This window comes from Chelonoidis abingdonii, chromosome 1 (assembly GCF_003597395.2).
Source record: "Chelonoidis abingdonii isolate Lonesome George chromosome 1, CheloAbing_2.0, whole genome shotgun sequence".
NCBI lineage: Eukaryota > Metazoa > Chordata > Testudines > Testudinidae > Chelonoidis > Chelonoidis abingdonii.
In genome coordinates this window covers 250,837,089-250,858,644 of record NC_133769.1, presented here as the reverse complement: position 1 = coordinate 250,858,644, position 21,556 = coordinate 250,837,089, and the positions used below count along the sequence as shown (strand labels likewise).

At 42.9% G+C, this 21,556-nt stretch overlaps 1 protein-coding gene across 2 annotated transcripts in view; it reads right to left on the bottom strand.

The window, feature by feature from the left end:
- The window catches only part of EIF5B (eukaryotic translation initiation factor 5B), a 78,532-nt gene extending 62,382 nt beyond the window's left edge, over positions 1-16,150 (bottom strand). For both annotated transcript variants that reach the window (XM_032765379.2, XM_032765380.2), the window contains exon 1: positions 16,001-16,150. In XM_032765379.2, the coding sequence (XP_032621270.1) occupies positions 16,001-16,035 (35 nt within the window). In that variant the 5' untranslated portion in view covers positions 16,036-16,150. The remainder of the gene's footprint in view (positions 1-16,000) is intronic.
- Positions 16,151-21,556: the final 5,406 nt, after the last annotated feature.

Sequence of the window (21,556 nt, the reverse complement as noted above, 5' to 3'; positions counted from 1 at the left end):
GGTGGGGGCTTGGGGGAAGGAGTGGAGTGGACGGGCCGAGGGTTGAGCCCCCTGCCCCCAGAAAAGTCAGTGCCTATGCTTGCAAGAACAGCAAGAAGAGCACCCAGACAATCCATCCTCTTCCACTTTCTGATTCTACCACCTCCACCAAGCTTCATACTCAGCAGCGATGACTGTAGTATTAAATTGTTTCTTTAAAATTGTTTAAAACTAATACCTGTATTAAATTGCATGTTTAAAATTGTTTAAAATGTATATAATGCCTAGGAAAAGAGTTTTCCTGGAACCTAAACCCCCCATTTACATTAATTCTTATGGGGAAATTGGATTCGCTTAATATCGTTTCACTTAAAGTCGCATTTTTCAGGAACATAACTACAACGTTAAGTGAGGAGTTAACTGTATTAACTGGATTCAGGCAAATGTTCTTTGGGGATATTTTTGCTAAGGAAAAACTCAGGCATATAAAGAAAAAAAAAAAACACCTCAGTTACAAACCAAACTATGAAGCAGTTACTATGACTCGACAATCAGCTTGCAAAGATTTAATGTTATATCTCAGTTAGAAAGTCATTTTTGTTTGTAGTTAGTGCATTATGAAATAAAAATAGCAAATTGTTAGTCCAGTTAGTTTCAAAAAGCTAAGTGAAATAATTCTCAAAGGCTTCCCACTCAAAACTCCCACTTAGTATAATGTATTAAAATAGTAACTGCAACACAGAATGTTCCAAAATTATGTATGTTGTTATAGAATGAAGTGTAATGTGTTTATTAATTTCCCCAAAACCTTGCATATATGAATCAAAGCATTACTCACCATTCTGGGAAGTATTTCAAGTTGAAAGTAAGTAAAGATACTGCACCTATCTCTGCTCAACCAGCTATACAAGAGCTGTCCAATAGCTCTTCTACTTATAAGATTCCAAGTAGTTGCAAGCTATTGAGTCAGAAAAGTGGAAAATCCCTAGTGATATGCATGTGACCTAAGGAAACCTATTCCAGCGGCTTGTCTTGTTAGGGAGAGCAGGAGATAAATTGGTTTACAAATTAAGTATTGGTATGAACTCAGTTCCACAAACGAAAAAAAAAAAAAAAAAGCAGTACACTTTATGAGCAAATTCCTTTTCTGATGCAACATCTTGCAACAATCGGAATCTTGAAGTTCCATGTTAAAGTCATTAAGAAACCACAGTTCAGATTCATGAAATCCATAAATGATGTTCAAGCATATTATCTCAGTTTTAATACGCTATGGTACCAATATTTTTCAATGGGATTTCATATAATATTTTGGCTCCACACACGACAGCACTGCAACAGTTTTATGCTTTGTTGATGCTTGGAAGGTTGTATCTTTGTAAAAAAGCTAGAAAGTTTGGGGGAGGGAGGTTGTTTTGTTTTTTAAATAGAAGTCTAGGATTCTGCAGAGATTGATAGCTATAGAGCTCCACCGGGAAAAGAAAAAAGTTTAAAGTTTTTGTTTGCTTTTTTTAAACAAAAAGTACACTTAAAATTCAAAAGTGACAAGGTAAAAAGCATGACATGTTTTCCTAGCCAAAAATGTGAAATAATTTCATGCTCATTTCTCTTTCTTTTTTTTTAAACCAATTGAAATTAAATATTTTTGGATGTTATTCTACATTTTCTAATGTTTTGATTTTAATTGTAACACAGAATACAAAGTGTACAGTGGTCATATTGTATTATTGGGGGGGGGCAGGGGGAGAGGGATAGCTCAGTGGTTTGAGCATTGGGCTGCTAAACTCAGGGTTGCGAGTTCAGTCCTTGAGGGGGCCACTTAGGGATCTGGGGCAAAAAATCAGTACTTGGTCCTGCTAGTGAAGCAGGGGGCTGGATTCGATGACCCTTCAAGGTTCCTTCTAGTTCTAGGAGATATATATAATTGGAGATATACCTATTAAAAATATTTGCATTGTAAAAATGATAAACAAAAGAAATAATGACAGGTTTCAGAGTAGCAGCCATGTTAGTCTGTATCCGCAAAAAGAACAGGAGTACTTGTGGCACCTTAGGCCATGTCTATACGACGCGCCATATCGGCGCGTTACAATCGATTGCTCGGGGATCGATATATCGCGTCTCATCTAGACGCGATATATCAATCCCTGAGCGCGCTTACATCGATTCTAGAACTCCATCAAAACCAACGGAGTTCTGGAATCGACATGGCGAGCCGCGCACATCGATCCCGTGCAGTGAAGACGGGTGAGTAGATAGATTTTAGATCGCGCGTCGTGTAGACCTGGCCTGAGACTACCATCTCTTTTTCAGACACATACCACTGGGGAAGACTAGGATCACTTTGATTTTGTGATCCCTCCTGTTACCTCAGTTTTGACAGGTTCATATTAGTTTTTCCCTCCAAATAGCTCCTGAGGGTCAGTCCTTGGCAAAGTGCCCTGATTACAGTTCTTGTTATCTCTGCCTCACTGTACCCCTTTCAAATCCCACTTTCAATTTAATGAGCCAGACTGCTTAGGCTTAACTGTCCTTTTAGTTGGAGTTCCCAATCTGTCCTGTTATTTTGAAGTTTTTATTTAAAATTTATTCTGTTTTCTGAATTGTCTTTCTACTTCTGTGATTTCAGTTTGTTCCTCTTTTATTATAACAGTGAGGGGTAAAATGGTATCTTTTAATGCCAGCAACATAAATAATCCCTGGTCTTTCAACTCTTTCCGCTCTTCATTATTTAAGTGGTTTCTTATACATATGATTAAAGGAAATGGCTTTTTGCTGCAGTTCCACTGCAATTTGTGTCAGAAACGCCTAGAGTCACAGACTTCTCTTAAATGGTCATCCCTTTGCTGGCATAAAAGGCCTTGTACCTCAGCATGAAGGTCCTCTAACTCTCTCCCAGCCATATTGTTCACAAACTATTAAATTTTCCCTGGCAGCTTTTCCTGGAACAGTCAACAGCAGCTTCTAGATAGGTTCATCTCTCAGAGAGGTGAGATCATGGCAATTCAGCCTCCCCTGCCTGTGCTTGCCAAATGTTACACTCCCGGACCAAGGACAGTTTTCAAACAGTAATTTTATTAAACCTAGTATAAAAATCAACAGACAAACAAACAACCACAGCTTGTACCCGCTTCATTGTGGCTCAATCATTTAACAGCACACACAGCTCTGCTGCTGCAACCAGAGCTATCCCCTTTTAGAACCCCTTCATTCCTTAAAGGGACAGGAGGCAGGTACATCTAACCCTGACATTCCCTTATGAGAGCTACACTACCTCTGCCTCCTGACAACTGTGCAACAGATTTGTTGCCATTGTATAAAATATTCTATTTTGCTTACTTTGTAAGAAAACTAGTCTGAAAGTAAATAGGTCAGCTCTGAAATATAGTTACTGGGGATAAACAAGGCACTTTGGGTTAATTGTTCTATAGAATTTGATTTAGAGCTACTGTATTCAAAATTTGTGCTTAATCCAATAAAAGGTTAGTCTTGAATGCCAAGGCTTCTGCTTTTGTGTTCTGCCAATGATAGGTAGAGCCTTAAAACTGCTGCACTGAAGTGGAAGCCTTGACATTTGAGACTGCCTGCAGGATGCAATAAATAAATATTTTCAAAATATCTGTTCACTAAAGGCAAAACTGTGTCTGGCTTTGTATAATGAGGGAGGGGTAAGAGATGGCCCAAGGAGACAGCTACTGTCCCACTGAGTAGTGCACTAATGTAATACTAGTGATACATTAAGGGCAGAGTCATAGTCCCACCTCCTCCTCATCAGCCAACCAGCAACAGGAAAGGAGATGAGATATCCCCTCCTAGAGGAATTCTGCCTGAGGTAGCCATAATATTTTGATTAAAAAACTAACACAATATATAATTGCCAGAGCGTGCATTAAAGGGATTAAAGACTGGCTGATAGGTCTCAAAATGTTATTGTAAATGGGGAATAATCATTGAATGAGTGTGTTTCCAGTGAGGTCCTGCAAGGGGCCCTATGCTATTTAACATTTTCATTNTTCCACACCAGAGTGTTTCTCTAAGACATCTGAAAGCATGTTCTACACCTCATCCCTCTCAGATTTTGGAAGGCACTTCAGATTCTTAAACCTCAGGTCAGGTGCTGTAGCTATCTTTAGAAATCTCATGTTGGTACCTTCTTCGCATTTTGTCAAATCTGCAGTGAAATTGTTCTTAAAACAAACAACATGTGCTGAGTCATCATCTGAGAATGCTATAACATGAAATTATGGTAGAATGCAGGTAAAACAGAGCAGGGGACATACAATTCCCCCTCAGGGAGTTCAGTCACAAATTTAATTAATGTATTTTTTTTTTAACAAGCGTCATCAGCATGGAAGGATGAAGGGGCTGTTGTTGAATGTTTAGCATATCTGGCACATAAATACCTTTCCGTGTCAGCTACAACAGTCCCATGTGAACACCTGTTCTCACTTTCAGGTGACACTGTAAATAAGAAGTGGGCAGCATTATATCCTGAAAGACTAAATAAACTTGTTTGTCCTAGTGTGATGGTGCTGCCTGTGGGAGCCAGCTGAGGTCACTCAATTAGGGTGAACTGCAAAAAGAACGGGGCAGACAAACTCCAAAAGCTGATGGACATTCCAGTACTTAGATTTACCAAGCCAGCACAAAACTTCTCCTCTATTACCATACAGGTTATTCAGAAGTCCAAACAATGCCGTTCCCTTAAAGTACTCAGCCTCAGGCCTCCATCCAGACACACACATCAGATACGATGATGATTACTGAAAATCTCATCATACAAAAGAAAAGGGTCTTCCAACCCCAAAGGGTCAGCCACATACCCAGGTCCAATTATAACTTAGATCTTACCCCAAATACACACTACTAGCCAGTTCTGATTAACTAAGCTAAAATTTATTAAAAAAGAAAAGAGAGAGAAGGTTGGTTAAAAGATCCATATACATAAGAGACTTGAATTCAATTCTTGAGGTTCAGATACATAGTAGAGATGAGCTTATAGTTGCCAAAAGTCCTTTTAGAAATAGTCCATAGGTTATAGTCCAATGTCCATGTTCAGGGTGACTCCAGTCAATGACTGGGGATCTCAGTCCTTATGACTTAAGGTTTCCCCTTCTTGAAACCCAAAGCAGATCTGAGATCAAAGCAGGATTGTGTCCCAGGGTTCTTATACATTTCCAGCAGCCTTTCGGCCTGAGAAAACAATAGACTTAACTCCTTCTCCCAAACAGCCTGGCAATTAGCACAGGGTAATTTATCCATTAAATAGTTCAGATACAGGTTACCACAATCTTCAAAGAGACACATAGACAATAATACTATTTTACTCAAGTATCGTCTTAAACGTTAATATTCCTTTTTTGATCTTCAAATTAAAGCTATAAAGATAGACAAGATTTGCTTGCTTACATCACAAGACCTGAGCAAACATCGCCCCTTCTATCTCTAACAATGCAGACTTGCATTTCAAAGCTCTATTCATTTATATATTTTCCTAACAAGTCTCTAAAGTTCATCCATGGGTCAAGCCAGTTTCTGGCCCTGTCATCCTTCAATGAGATATCACACCTAGCGATTGGCTGAACGAGAAGTAGGACTGAGTGCACCAGTAGGCTCTAAATTTTTACACTGTTTTGGTTTTGAGTGCAGTTTTTTTGGCACATAAAATTCTACAGTTCAACTTTCATGAGAAGGGGATTGTATTACAGTACTTGTATGAGATGAATTGAAAAATATTCTCGTTTTTATAGCACAAATATTTGTAATAAAAATATGAAGTGAGCACAGTACACTGTGTTCTGTTTTGTAACTAAAATAAATATATTTGAAAATGTAGAAAATATCCAAAAATATTTAAATAAATGGCATTTTATTATTGTTTAACAGTGCAATTAATTATGATGTCTAGACCTGAAGACTGAAGCTCAGATTATGTAATAGATTTGTTCTCTTGGTCAGCAAGTATTAAATTAAATAGAGAAAAGAAAAAGCTATTCAGCCATGCATGAACTGATAAACCCCACTGCTCCAGTTGCTAAGTAGTGTATGGAAGAGGGGCCAAGTTCTCCTCAGTTACTCAGTTCAGCTCCACTGAAGTTAATTAATGGAGTAACATACTTTTTTCAAATCCCGCATCCCAAGACAGGGATACAATTACAATTTCTACATCGATAAGCAGAGTCAACAGGAAACATTATCCATCACCCAGTGAAACTAAAGCAAAGACTTACAAGGTAACAAAGACAAGCATAGGTTCAAGATGACAAGTGTTTTCTGCATCAACCAGTCATTCTCCGAGAGTCTGGGAAATACAGACATGACCATTGAAGCATGCCTTCTGCTTTAAAGGTGCTACAGGTAACAAGCTATACATCTGACTACAGACAAATGAACAGTTCTTATGCAAAGGACTTTCTAGTTTAAAAAAATAAAAGTGACTCGTGTAAAATGACAGCAACTTTAAAAAGCCTTCCAGTTTTTAGAACTAGAAGTGTACAATAAACCAACAGAACAAGAAAGTTGCATCGCTACAACATAGTACATTCACTGCTCATGTTCCTAAAAGGAAGTGTTTATGAGATTCATTTTGCTGAAGCAACTCTCATGATATGTCATAATTTCAGTGTCACCAGCAAAGCTCCAGGTGAATTAAAGGGACACCAGCAACTTAGGTCACCTCTATTTTTTTTGGACATGCCATTTTACCTTTAATATCCCAATTACTACAAATGAAAGTTTTCCAGAAACACTCAGAAAGAGGAAAAAACAATGTACTTCATGTATTTGACTTCATTTTGAATCTAGTCACCTTCACCATTTTCCTGTATAGTAAGTATCCCTCATTTGTTTTGGGGGGGGGTCTTTACACCCAGAACACAGAAGAGAAAAGCATTTAAAAACAGTAAGCTAATTGCAAGACTACTGAAATTGACAAGACTGCATGTATTACCTGAGACTGCTTTAAGCCCTTTAAAACAGATAAGATTTCAAGTTGATGGTATCTCCTCAAGGAACTAACCATTGAATAACTAATTTACTGATACATAGCATAAGAATCCTTTTGCCCATATGAAGTTTGAAATTAATCAAACTTTTTAGAGAGAGTGCTGATTGCACATCAGTTTCTTGTTTCATGCCATCTTTAAGTGGGGTTTTAAAGGGAAAATGCCTGTGTTGTGACTAAATGAGACTTACTAGCTAGCTCTGGAATGCCATTCAAGACATTCAGATGCTGTCCTTGGTCCAGGTCTCTTTCTACTCAAATAGACAAGGGCTAGAAACACTAAGGAAACATTACTTTGTTTCCAGAGTAAGAAGCGTAAGAAAGCTATTTTCAACACTAATGCAACTCCTTCCTGCAACACTAAATGTAATCTGAAAAAATATGGCTGTTACATTCTGTGTGTGGATATAGAAATATCGCCTAGGTGGTCTTTTCCTTATTTCTCATATTGGAAATCCAGGCCTTTTTCATTCAGTTTATCCTGGAAAACCATGGTTGACAGGAGGAGCTATGAAGTTATGATATCTAACAAGGAAGTAAAACCTGACTGAGAAAGGATGAAAATTCTGTTCAAGTTCTTTAAAAAGGTATTTCATTTCTGCTCAGACTTATTTGACAAACATTTAACAGCTGGAAGAACAGATCTAGCTACAACACCAACACTTCTATCCCTTCAATTTAAGGATCAGAGAGCTCCTAATGTTCTGTAGATCGTATAAGCAAAAGCTGATGAAAAAAATTGAGTAAAATAAGAACTTGTATTTGAGCACCGTGGGTTTTTTTAAATCTTTTTAAAAGTGGGAAGTCTTTCTGACACATCCTACAAAAAAGATGCACAATCCTTCCCTCTCTCTTCCCCCCCCACACACATTCTTTCACATTTAAAAGAATGATGGTGAAAAAAAGTTCTAGCCAGGCAAAGTTAAAAATGAAACCACTGACAGAAAAACTAGATACCAAGCAACAACAATGCAAACTCTCCTTTAAACAGTTACAATGGACCGAGCATAGAGCTGCCAAAGCATCTGACTGCATGTTAGGAATGTCAACTGTAACAATAAGTCTTCATTTGTTACAAGCAGGATGAATAAAAACCAATGTGGTTTTTCTAATGGAGTTTATTTAAAATTATAATTTCTTAAAATATTTAAATAATAAATATGCTGCATCCGTGAGTCCCTAACAAAAACTCTGAGTTAAAGGCAGCTTTTCTATATAAAGAATCAGGGGAGAACATCTAACTTTTGAGGTTAAGCTTTAGAAATGTAGCATAATAGGTCACATGCTGTATTAAGGGCTTGTTCTGTTTAATAAAAATACATTTTATATGCTAGTTTGTATGTTTAATTAAATTCCAGTTACCATCTCAATGCAGCTGGGCACAAATCATGACCAAAAAGTTAATTATTTAGTAAATAAGCAACATAGAAACCATTTCCTTAAAGTGTGCAATTATTCAGTAAGAATCTGAAAATATTAAGTGATGTAATTGCTTAAAATGTATAGAGTTATAGCGTACTCACCTAGGTAGCAAAAATATGTACCTAATCTAAGAGCATAAGAATGGCCATACTGGGTCAGACCAAAGGTCCATCAAGCCCAATGTCCTGTCCTCTGACAGTGGCCAATGGCAGGTGCCCCAAAGGAATGGACAGACAGGTTATCATCAAGTGATCCATGCCCTGTCACCCAGTGTCCCCTCTGCCATGTACACTGGTCAAACTAGACAGTCTCTACGTAAAAGAATAAATGGACACAAATCAGAAGTTAAGAATTATAACATTCAAAAACCGGTCAGAGAACACTTCAATCTCCCTGGTCACTCAATTACAGACCTAAAAATTGCAATATTACAACAAAATAACTTCAAAAACAGACTACAATGAGAGACTGCTGAATTGGAATTAATTTGCATAATGGACACCATTAAATTAGGCTTGAATAAAGATTGGGAGTGGATGGGTCATTACACAAAGTAAAACTATTTCTCTATGTTTAATTCCCCCTGCCCTCCCTGCCACTGTTCATCACACCTTCTTGTCAACTGCTGCAAATGGACCATTTTGATTACCACTACAAAAAGTTTCTCTCTCCTCCACTGGTAATAGCTAACCTTAACTGATTACTCTCATTAGACCATGTATGGTAACACCCATTCTTTCATGTTCTGTGTGTATATATATCTTCCTACTGTATTTTCCACTGCATGCATCCAATGAAGTGGGCTGTAGCCCATGAAAGGTTATGCTCAAATAAAGTTGCTTGTCTCTAAGGTGCCACAAGTACTCCTGTTCTTTTAGTTAGGATTATGGTTTTCCAATATGCATTACTTTGCATTTATCAACATTAAATTTCATCTGCTATTTTGTTGCCCAGTCACACAGTTTTATGAGATCCTTTTCTGGCTCTTCACAGTCTGCTTGGGACTCAACTATCTTGAGTAGTTTTGTATCATCTGCAAATTTCGCCACCTCACTGTTTACCCCTTTTTCCAGATCATTTATGAATATGTTGAATAGGACTGGGTCCAGTACAGATCCTTGGGAGACACCACTATTTATCTCTCTTCATTCTGAAAACTGACCATTTATTCCTACCCTTTGTTTTCTATCTTTTAACCAGTTACCAGTCAATGAGAGAACCTTCCCTCTTATCCCATGACAGCTTATTTTGCTTAAGAGTCTTTGGCGAGGAACTTTGTCAAAGGCTTTCTGAAAATCTAAGTATACTATATCCACTGGATCTCCTTTGTATGCATGCTTGTTGACCCCCTCAAAGAATTCTAGTAGACTGGTGAGGCATGATTTCCCTTTACAAAAACTATGTTGACTATTTCCCAACAAATTATGCTCATCTATCGTTTCAACCAATTTGCCCGGTACTGAAGAGAGGCTTACTAGCCTGTAGTTGCCAGGGTCACCTCTGGAGCCCTTTTTAAAAATTGGCATCACATTAGTTATCCTCCAGTCATTTGGTACAGAAGCTGATTTAAATGACAGGTTACAGATGACAGTTAGTGGTCCTACAATTTCACATTTGAGTTCCTTCAGAACTCTTGGGTGAATACCATCAGGTCCTGGAGATTTATTACTAGTTAGTTTATCAATTTGTTCCAAAACCACCACTAAATGACACCTCAATTTGGGCCAGTTCCTCAGATCTATCACCCAAATAGAATGGCTCAGGTTTGAGAATCTCCCTCACATCCTCAACAGCCAAGACCGATGCAAAGAATTCATTTAGTTGCTCCACAATGACCTTATCTTTGAGTGCTCCTTTAACATCTCAATCATCCAGTAGCCTCACTGGTTGTTTAGTAGGCTTCCTGCTTCTGATATTTTTTTTTTTTAATTGCTAATACTTTTGGAGTCTTTGGCTTTAAAATCTAAAGGCTCTATTTAAGTGTAAATCAACTTGTTTTAATATTTGTATCAACCAATAAGAATGCATTTGTCTTTAGAAAATAACTGAAATACAAATGGAAAAGTTGATTAATATTGAAGATTTAAGTCACTCCACCCTGATTGCAAGCCTTTTCATTTTGGTTCACAATTTTCAGGAATGTTCTGAAGACTAGAGGAATAGTGTTTCCATTCTCTGCTGCCATGCCGTGAACTGTTTCCCCAACTGCGACAATTAGTAAAGTAAAAAAAAGCCTACCTATACCTCAGGTAACACACAGGAACAGATAAGATTTCAACTTCAAGAGAAAACCCAACACTTAAGTTAGTCTATAAATAAAAGCAATACAGCTATTAGTACAAATATCTGAAGACCAATTATAGTAGCCAGACAGACACTAGTCTTTCCAATCCACAGATGGCACTGTTATTTCTTTAAAAGGATCCACCAAACCACCCACAAAAGGTAATTTTTATGTCACTAGGAAAGAAAAATGATGCATTTACAGCAAAGGCAGCCCTGTTTACCTCAGACTATGTCAATAACCCTTATGAACAAAACCTATTAATAACACAATTAATCTCTACTTTAGAGTTCTGTACTAGCAGGAACCACTAATATCCAGGTGCCTCCCACATTAGATTTCCAAAAACAAAGTGTTCAGCGGACTTCAGGGAGCCTTCAGCTCTTCTCCCTGCTGCAGTTATAAGAAGCTCTGCTTGGGTTATTATTTTGGGGGGAAGACGTGGATGAGGCAGTTGCTGTAAATACCATATTGGTAACATAGAAAGTTTACTAACTAAAAGGAAAGACTTGCAGCATAATCTATAGGTGATAGTATGCTTCAAATTATTATAAACGTCACAGTGGTTTTTCTGCTGCATCAGAAAGACTGATGCTACAAAAAGCAGCACAAGAGGAAGCGCTAGTTAGTACATGACACTAACAATTTAGCTTGCAGAAAACCAAGCAATACACAGAACTACAGTATGTTAGTTGTACTATAACTCTTAATTTATCTAGTGTTCATTCTTGGCTGCAGAATCACCCTTCTGGCACTTTTATGACTTCTAAAGCAATATGCATGAATGATCACACCAATATGCCTATGCAACAGACTGCAATGCCAAAGAGCACCAAAATATGAGTGAGAATAAATACAGCCAAAGATTAAATACTTGGAAGTAAAAAGAAAGATTTACAAGGAGAAAGATAGAAAATACGGAAGGCCCAGGACACCTGAGGGTGAGAATGAGAACCAAGATGGGAAACAGTTTTGTAACATAATACCACATGCCTATATGGAAGTCTGCAGCAACAGTGTGGGGTGTGAATTCAACGCAAAATGGCAAAGAGCCCTACATTTTCCCACAACCATCCCTCTCCCCACTCAAACTTTCCATGCAAGAAAATCCTGCAGAATAGGTTCCTACCTGTGCTACTAGAGTTCTATCCCATAGCCAAGGCCCTCTGTATCCTACCACCAGCTGGAACTAAATTCTGTATCAAGGTGTTTCTGTTGCACTCTCATGCAGGAGACTGAAAATTTTGAGGTGGCTTCCATTTACATTTTTAAAGAAAAGGAGTTCTCTTATTGAAAGAGAGTATCAGTACAACACAACCACTAAAACTTCAGGAAGTCACTAGTTAAGGCAGCCTCCACGTGCCTTAACAACCAAATATCAAATCTGAACCACTCACTCTTCACCTCCACAAACTCAATTGATCACAATGCATACACAGTTCTTCTACATCAATCTTACCTCCAACCAAATTGGATAAATATATTCTCTATAGACATTTTCAGAGGAAAAAAATCTATAATCAGCTGTTTGTATGTGAAAGTATGGTGCTCAGAGTTAAGATTTATGGGTAAGTGTGATGCAGTGGAATTTGATGTATTCACTGGTTATACGGTGGAAGTAAATCTATATATAAAATCAATGTTGAAAAGAATGTTTATGAGATGTGGACAAATCGTAGAGAATCCAGAGAAGAGCAACAATATAAGATGGAAAGATTAAAAAAAACTGGGCATGTTCAGTCTTGAGAAAAGAGGACTGATGGGGGACCTGATAACTTCTGCAAATACGTTAAGAGCTGTTCTAAACAGGATGATGGTCAATTGTTCTCTGAAGGTAGGACAAGTAGTAATGGGCTTAATCTACAGCAAAGGAGATTTAGGTTAGATATTAGGAAAAACTTGCTAACTATAAAGGATAGTTAAACACTGGAATAGCCTTCCAAGGAAGACTGTGGAATGCTCATGATGGGAGGTTCTCAAGAGCTGGCTAGACAAAACACGACAGGGATAGTCTACGTTTACTTGGTACTGCCTCAGTGCAGTGGACTCGTCTTGAAGACTTTGTGAGATCTCTTCCAGTCCTACATTTCTATGATTCTATTATTGTTATCCATACGGATAACTTAATTTTGATATTACTTTCCTTCCCAGGTCTTCTTGCAGAGTTTATATCTACATAAAAAAATAGGCATTTCTTTCTGTCCTACTTCTGCCACCTCAGATATCTCCAACCTTTGCTCAAGCCCCACATTCCCTTCATGTTCCCCCTCAAAGCCGTTTATGCCCCTCAGCCTCTGCATGAAGTAGAGCAGCAGCCAAGAAGGGATAAACCAGGATGGGAGAGGGAATGGGGAAAAGAGGGAGCAAGTGCAGGTCTATGTAGAGGGCATGGGAGAAAAAAGGATTGAGAGTGGTGAAGAACTGAATGTTTGTGGGAAACCCGCAGCTGGGAAAACAGTGCTTCTGCATAAAGCCACTCCCCTCTCATCATAACGAGGGACAAGGAGGAAAAAGAGAGGAAACTTGAAACTACCTCCATTCCTGAGACACCTTCTCTCTCTCTGATAAGACTGAGATTTGCAAGAAGGGACACTCAAGGTATGGCTACACTTGCAACTTTGCAGCGCTTTGAAGTGCGAGTGTGGTCCCAGCGCTGCACGTACTCCACATCCTCTATGGGTGTAGTTTGCAGCGCTGGGAGCCGTGCTGTTTACACTGAGGCTTTACAGTGCTGTATCTTGCAGCGCTCAGGGGGGTGTTTTTTTCACACCCCTGAGCAGGAAATTTGCAGCGCTGTAAAGCATCAATGTAGCCATAGCCTCAGTCTGATAGACTTGAGCAGGTCACACTGGGGAGGTACAGCTGTGGAGAGTATTTTTATTCTTCTTCCTTGTTAACTCTCCTGTGACCACTCAAGTCCCTTGCCCAGTCATCCTCAGAAACAGGAAAAGATGAGCAAGGATATGAAGCAGAACAGAAGAAAACCTGGTATCTCTCTACAGGCTTCACACTCCACCAACTCCATCATTGGTGCTTCAGCTCCCCAGTCCACATCATTGTGAGGGCCCAATTCTTTGCACACCAAGGGCTGGTCTACACTACGGGGGAAAATCCATTTTAGATACGCAACTTCAGCTACGTGAATAACGTAGGTGAAGTCAAATATCTAAAATCGATTTACTCACCCATCCTCACCGCGCGGGATCAATGTCCGCGGCTCGCCATGTCGATTCCGGAACTCCGCTGGGGTTGGTGGAGTTCCGGAATCGATATAAGCGCGCTCAGGGATCGATATATCGCATCTAGATGACGCGATATATTGATCCCCAAGCAATCAATTTTAACCCGCCGATACAGCGGGTAGTCTAGACCTGGCCCAAGACTTCAGCTTTTGAGGGGTTCTATGCAGTATTGCTGTCTGCTACACTAAGAAGTCACAGCAGTAGCACCAAGCCCCACTTCTTTCCCAGCCTCCATAGTGAACAGTCTCAACCAACCTCTGTTCCATCTCAAAGCCCCATCTGACTCCCATTGCTCAAATACCCCTACCCAACCTGCCTCCCTAGTATGTTTTTGACTAGCACAGTTGGTGAGTCAGGCTGCCAATAACAGATACTACAAAGCAGCATATATGGTGCTTCCTACTCTTCCATGGTGAGCAACAGTTACACTATAAACATTTTCATTAAAAGCCAACTCCTTACCCAGAAGGAGAAGTCAGATTACAAACTAGTTTTGCTCTAGCTGATACTTCAGCATGTCCTTCTTTACCTGATGTCAAAATAGACATTGGGATACAGCAGTGTTATGTACCTTATTCCTACGTTCAGATGCCTTTGATGTATGATCTGTTTTTGAATGAAATCAGCTGTAAATTGCGAGTCATTTAAAAAAAATCTGAGTTTTACTGGATTTCGTCCTCTACTTTTAAACATTTATTAGTAAAAAGGTATGCTGTATCCTAAATGCTATGGAAAATGTTAGTGATTTAAGGCAAAATGAAACAAACGTGCGCTCATGTATTTTTATTTCCTTTTGGTTTGTACTGTGCAAGAAAATACTTGTTTATCTCCTGTTAGCACTAATTATGCAAGACCTATGATCAATTAAAATAGAATTAGGTCATGGTTTTGTTAAGGAGTACAAGAAATATATCTATTGTGGATGAAAGGAACAAAGCATCCTGCACACAACTGTGATCTTCCTGGTAGATTTAACAGCTTTCATGGGAGTCCATTCATTCACCAAAAAGATATTGACTGGCATGCAGCATTCAAGATGGCCTTAACAAGGCAAACAATATTTTGTGACCATGGAATCATGTCACATGTACAAAGCATGGAAGTGTTCTGTATGGAGCCATCAATATAATTTAGAACATCGTTAAGGTTTAAAATTGAAGCAAAAAAGGGACTGTCAACACAGCTGAAGTCTGTGCTTGCACATAATGTCATCCAGCCATTCATTATAGCTAGCAGCATAAATACAGATGTTTGGAACTAGAACTAAGGTTGAGAAAAGATAATTAAAAATTAACATGATTATCTCTTCACCAACCACTTAAGCACTTTGAAGTGTCAAAAATCCTCCTTTCCTACCTTTATAAGTACAAACTAACTTCTACTTTACTGGAGTACGTTCAACACCTCGTTTGTGATGACCCCAAAGAGCCTTTCACCTACAGACATTTTTTCCCACTTAGTACTACGAAATCCAAGGCAAATAATGTTTCAGCTAAACATCGCAAGCGTTTGTGGGATCTGATACAGCATATATCGGAAGCTATTTATCCAAATGTATCTGGGTGGCTAGTGAAGCTTCAGGGATGCAGCATATAAGTGTTGATCTCTCCACAGATTTTCACTTCCAGTCTGGCTCCAGTGCTCTGCTGCGCTTACAGACAAGGCTCAGGATTTGGGAGGCAGATGTCCCTCCCCGAATACAGCCGAGAGAGAAGACAACACCCACACGCGTTCGGGCTCAGACGCCAGCATTAGTTACTCACAACGCTCAGCTGCCCCGGGAAGGAACTAGCAGGGGGAGGCGGCACCTGGAAGGCAGCGCCAGCTACACAGTGCTGGGCCGGTCGCCCCGCCACCCCTCCCAGCCGTGGGGACCAAGACACCGCGTCCGAGGGTTGAGGGGAGGGAGGGGGCGCTGGTGTCCGAGGGGCGCGGAGCTGCCGCGACTCGCCCCCACCAGCGCTCGCTGCCCGCGGAGCCGGGGTCCCCCTCGCAGCCAGGGGCTCGGAGGGCCCCGCGGCCGAGCCCGCCCCGCGCTGTCGCTCCCCAGCCCCGAGCCCGGCCCGCTACCTGTCCTCGCTCTTGTTCTTCTGCTTCTTGCCCATGGCTGCGCTGGCGGGGCCGCCTGGTCACCGCTCGCCTCGGTCCGCGTCCGCCTCAGCAGGGTCCGGCCGGCCACATCCACTCGCACCTGGGTGCATATGGTGACAGGCCGCAGTGCGCATGCGCCTTCACCCCGGGACCCAGCGCCACGGCAGCCTACGGAGAGGGCGCGAGACAAGGGCGCAGGAGGGACCCGCTGAACGAGGCGCTCACTGCTGCCGCCCACCGCCCCCTCTGGCCGGAGGGCGAACAGCGGCAACAGGCTCACGCTCCCCGCTCCCTGCCAGGCCAGGCCCAGCCCTCCCCTCTACTGCCCCCTGCCTCCTAGCTCCAGGCTGCCCCTCATTGCCCAGCCCTAGGCTCGCCCCCTTACTGCACCCTGCTGCCAAGGCAAGAGAAGGAAATTTCTCATCCCCTTCCCTCCTCGGCCATGGGGGTGTGCACTGTACACAACAGAAAACAAGGGATGCTCTGATTCTCTGGTGTGGCCCAGTGAACTGGGAGTCAAACTACGGAATTCACAGACCTGACACCTGACTTAGGTAGTTTTCCCTCACTGCGCCTCGCCTCCCCCTCTGTAAAACAGGCACAACCACAGCATCATACATCCCAGGGGTGTTGAGAGAATTCATATTTGTAAAGCACTTTGAGATTACTGGGCAGCTAACAGCAAGTGCCAGATCTTCTTCTTAGCAGGGGCAGCTCCAGGCCCCAGCACGTGCCAAGCGCGTTTGGGGCAGCAAGCCGTGGGGGGCGCTCTGCTGGCACGCCTGCGGGAGGTCTGCCGAAGCCGCAGGACCAGCGGACCCTCCACAGGCAAATCACTGGGAGGCAGCCTGCCTGCAGTGCTTGGGGCGGCAAAATCCTTAGAGCCGCCTCTGCTTCTTTGGTACCCACAGTGTGTGCAGGGCCAATATAAACAATGAAGAAGACACAGCCCATAAAGCTTACCCTCTAAATCAGGCACAGAACACACAGAGCAGACATTTATCATACATTTGAGAGAGGTTTTGGGGGTGTTTTTGAATAATCACTGAAAAGCATTTGGAGAGAAGCACATTTTAAAAGGATAGTCAACTGGATGATCAGATAATTAAAAAATAAGTATTACAAATAGTTTCAGGTATACTGCCAGTCCCTAAGTTTTCCTGTCAATTTTTGTGGTGTTACAATCATGTTTTCTAAAATTACAAAAAAATCACTCCCTTTCTGCTCTGTGAACAACTCAAACACCAGCAGAAACTGAATAACTAAAGTCCCTATCTTGCTATGTACTCTATGCAAGCAACCCCATGTCCACACAGGGCTCTAATGATTCCTAGGGCTTTGCAGCAGCACAAGGGTCAACCCCCATAAAGCTCATTGTAGGATCATAGTTTAACAGATGGTTCTGTACATACAGGGTAAAGACTGAAACTCACTCTACCCAATGTGGCGATAAATGCACAGAGTAAACTGAAAAATTTTCCCCGATAATCTTTTATTAATAGTAATCTTAGATTTAAAAAAATACAATTTTTAAGTTGCCAGTGTTCCTTTAAAGCAGAATATAAAGAAATGTCACATAGTGTAAAACGAAAGGGAAGACGTTTCAAGAATAAAAGAAAGCACATTGTTACCAAAAGGAAAGACAGTGGAGGGGCATTTTAATACCTGGGATTGAGGAACCATATATAGAGGTTTTATCCTGGATTGTGCAAGGTAGTTATGGAAGCTTGGGAAATGTGGGGAGTTTAGGTTGGAATCACTTGTCAATGGAAGGGTTTGGCACATGAAAGCGCTTTCAGGGTAGGCACTTGCTCTCAGGAAGGTACAGAAGAACAATCTGATATGAGGTACTTGCTATTGGACACATTTGCTAGATCTTCACCTCATCCTCCATACCCTCAATTCTTCTTTCCCTTTGTACTGCATCTCTGTCCTTTCCTTTGCAATGGCATCTCTGAATGTACAAGATTGCCTTGCAGTTAAGCTGGAGATGATAGAGTCCAAATTCCAATATTGTGTAATTTGGCCCCAGACTACACTGCATGTCAGATAAGGCATAATTCAAAGGGAAGGGACTGTGCTAGGGATCAGCACAAAGGCAGCTGACCCACAGCTCAGCTTTAAAGAGATAAACAGAAATGGCAGCACCAACTGGTGCGGAAAAAAGGTATGTGTGCCTGCCAGCTGGCCTATGATACTGAAACTGCTTACAATCAGGGCCGGCGCTAGGATTTCTGACGCCCTTGGCACCGGAACATTTCGCCGCCCCCCCCCCCCCCCCCCCCGCGCGGGTCTCGTGGCTCCGGAGCTACCGTAGGCATGCCTGCGGCAGGTCCACCGGAGCAGCGGCTCCCTGATCCCGGGGGGGGCGCCCCAGGCCGCCGGACCGCCGCGGCGGCCCCCTGACCCAGCCGCGGCGGCTCCCTGACCAGCAGCGCCTCGGGCCGCCGGACCGCCGCCGCGGCCCCCTGACCCGGCCGCGGCGGCTCCCTGACCCGGCCGCGCCCCGGGCCGCCGGACCGCCGCGGCGGCTCCTGACCCGCGCGGCGGCTCCCTGACCCGGGAGCGCCCCGGACCACCGCGGCGGCCCCTGACCCGGCCGTGGCGGCTCCCTGACCCAGGGGACCCCTGGGGTGCCGGGCCGCTGCGGCTGCGCGCTGACCCGGGGGCGCCCTAAAGCTGCCCGGCTGCAGGCAGCTGCTGCCGCCGGCAGCTCAGACTATGCAGTGGCCGCTGCAACCATTTAAAAAATTTGGGTGGGGGCGCCGCTTTTTGGCGCCCCCAAATCTTGGCGCCCTAGGCAACCGCCTAGTTCGCCTAAATGGTTGCACCGGCCCTGCTTACAATACTATAGTAAATCAGGAAGTTTGATCAGTGTAGGTGGTACAAGAGCACTGTGGAACTCCTGGAATATTGCTCAGCTCTTGGAAAGTTCCACTCTATGTTAGCTTCATTCAAGGAATTAGGGAGGGTTAAAAGAAGGAAAAGACAAAGGTTATCAAGAAAATTTCTTAGCAAAAGTATAGGAAAAAGGTCTGTGGTTCTGGCAGCATATACTTGTGTACCCAGTAACACCAATCGAATGACAAACATACACTAGTAGGATTGATCAAGTCTTTTTTTCATTACACAGAAATGTAAAAGAATGCAAATCCTAGATGGTACCCAGGGCCGGTGCTACCATTTAGGCAGCCTAGCCAATCGCCTAGGGCACCAGGATTATTGAGGGGGCAGCATTTTGCTGGGGGGTGGCAGGCAGCTCCGGTTGACCTGCTGCAGGCATGCCCGTGGAGGGTCCGTTGGTCCATGGCTCCGGCGGAGCTGCCGCAGTCATGCCTGTGGACGGTTGGCTGCTTGCGTGGCTCTGGTGGACCTCCCGCAGGCATGCCTAGGACCTACGGCGTGAGAAACCCTGGCACCAGTCCTGATGGTACCAGAATTTAGATCAAAGTCTTAAGCTCTTATTAGCACCCACATTTAAACCGCAACTAGTAGCTGAAAGCCTCTACTGGCACATAGGTGTAATTTGTCATGTGTGTAAATAAGGCAAAATGGATGAGAACTTAAAAGTTGGATGGTAAGAGACCACAAATCGCAATGATGATTGAACCTGCTGATATGCTGAACAAAAAAAGTTTTCAGCCATGCTTGTAGTTCTTTCCATTGCTTCACACACAACAGATATTCTATGCTTCAGAGTGATGTTTGGGGTTATTATGTGTTCTGGTTGTGTTTACTTCTGTCTGTGGGGTTTGTGTTGGGGGATTCTGTATTGATTTGTGAAGGTGGCAAATGAGGGGTGTGTGCTGCTGTGAAGGGCTGTATGTATTTGGGGTTATTATATACCAGAGGTCAGCAACCTCTGGCACGCGGATTGCCAGGGTAAGCAGCCCGGTGGTCCGGGCCAGTTGGTTTACCTGCCGCCAGGCCAGTGCAACCCTTTAGGCGATCTAGGCGGTCACCTAGGACACTAGCATTTGGGGGGTGGCATTTCGGGTCCTTCAGCGGCCACCCCCGCCGTCATCGGCATTTAGGTGGAGGGACCTGGGGCAGCGGGGCACGGGGAGGGCCGCCTGCAGCAAGTAAGGGGAGGGGCGCAGCACACAGGGAAACCGCTCCCCACCCCAGCTCACCTCTGCTCTGCCTCCTCCCCTGAGCATGCTGCCTCGCTCTGCTTCTCTCCCTCCCAGGCTTGCGGTGCCAAACAGCTGTAGGGGGGGAAGCTGCCACGGGGGGGTACCTTAGGGTGGAGGGGGGCGGAGAGCTGCCACAGAGCTCGGGGGGGTGCAAGGTGGAGGTTTCGCCTAGGGCGCGAAACATCCTGGCACCCGCCCTGCCTGCCACATCAGCAGGTTTGGCCAACTGCGGCTACCACTGGCCGCAGTTTGCAGTCCCTGACCAATGGGGGTGGCGGGAAGCGGCGCAGGCAAGGGATGTGCTTGCCATGCCTTCCCACCACCCCCATTGGCCTGGGACGGCAAATCGCGACCAGTGGGAGCTGCGATCAGCCAAACCTGCCAATGCAGCAGGTAAACAAACTGGCCCAGCCCGCAAGGGTGCTTACCCTGGTAAGCAGAGTGCCAGAGGTTGCCAACTCTTGTTATATACAGTGGCTGTGTTGTGTGGGTGGCTGTGCTGATTTTCATCTTGGTGGTTGTGCTAAGAGAGTAGCGTGGATTTGTGCAGATGGTGAATGAGGGGTGCATGCTGCAGTATGGCAATTGGGTGCCTAGGTGTGACAGTTGGGCCAAGTAATCCATCACGTTATCCCTTAAATTACCAATAAAATTGTTGCCTGCAAATTAGCTATAGAATAAGGATGGTGATTGGTTGAGTTACCTCTGACATCGGAACTGCCTACGACTCTTGGCATGGCATATCCATGATGGAATGACTGTAGCTGTACATCACACAGGGATAATTAATTAAGTCAAAATGGCTGAGAACTTAAAAACTGGATGATAATAAACTGTGAAACCCAATGATGATTCATTCTGGTGGTATTTTGAACAAAGAGAGCTCTCAACACGCTTGTAGCTGCTTCTGTCACTTCACACTGACTGTACAGACATAAGCTTCAGACTGACTCCCACAGTATGACATTCCTGGAATCTTATTATATAGTGTCAGTATTTAAGAACTACAGACATCACTCCTGCTGATTGCCCTAGCCGTTACTATCATTACCCTGTGTCAAAAATATTACCACTGTGATTAAAGAAAAGAATTAAAGGATCGTTTCAGATGTAACATTTGGAGTCACAAAAATACAACAGACAGACACTAACCAATGGGCAGGTTATGGCGATATGGTTCACAATTCCCAATCACCTCCTCCTGGCTCCCATAATGGGACAATGTCTGTCTGTAGATAAGTGCGATAGAGTAGTAAAATGGTTGTCTATTGGAAGGATCACACAACAGGAAGTTGTAAAATATGTCTGAATGAATGCTATATGTTTAACATTTCCAATTCAGGGTAAAAAAAATCTAGATGACAGGATAGAGCAATTACTATATATACCTTTTATATAA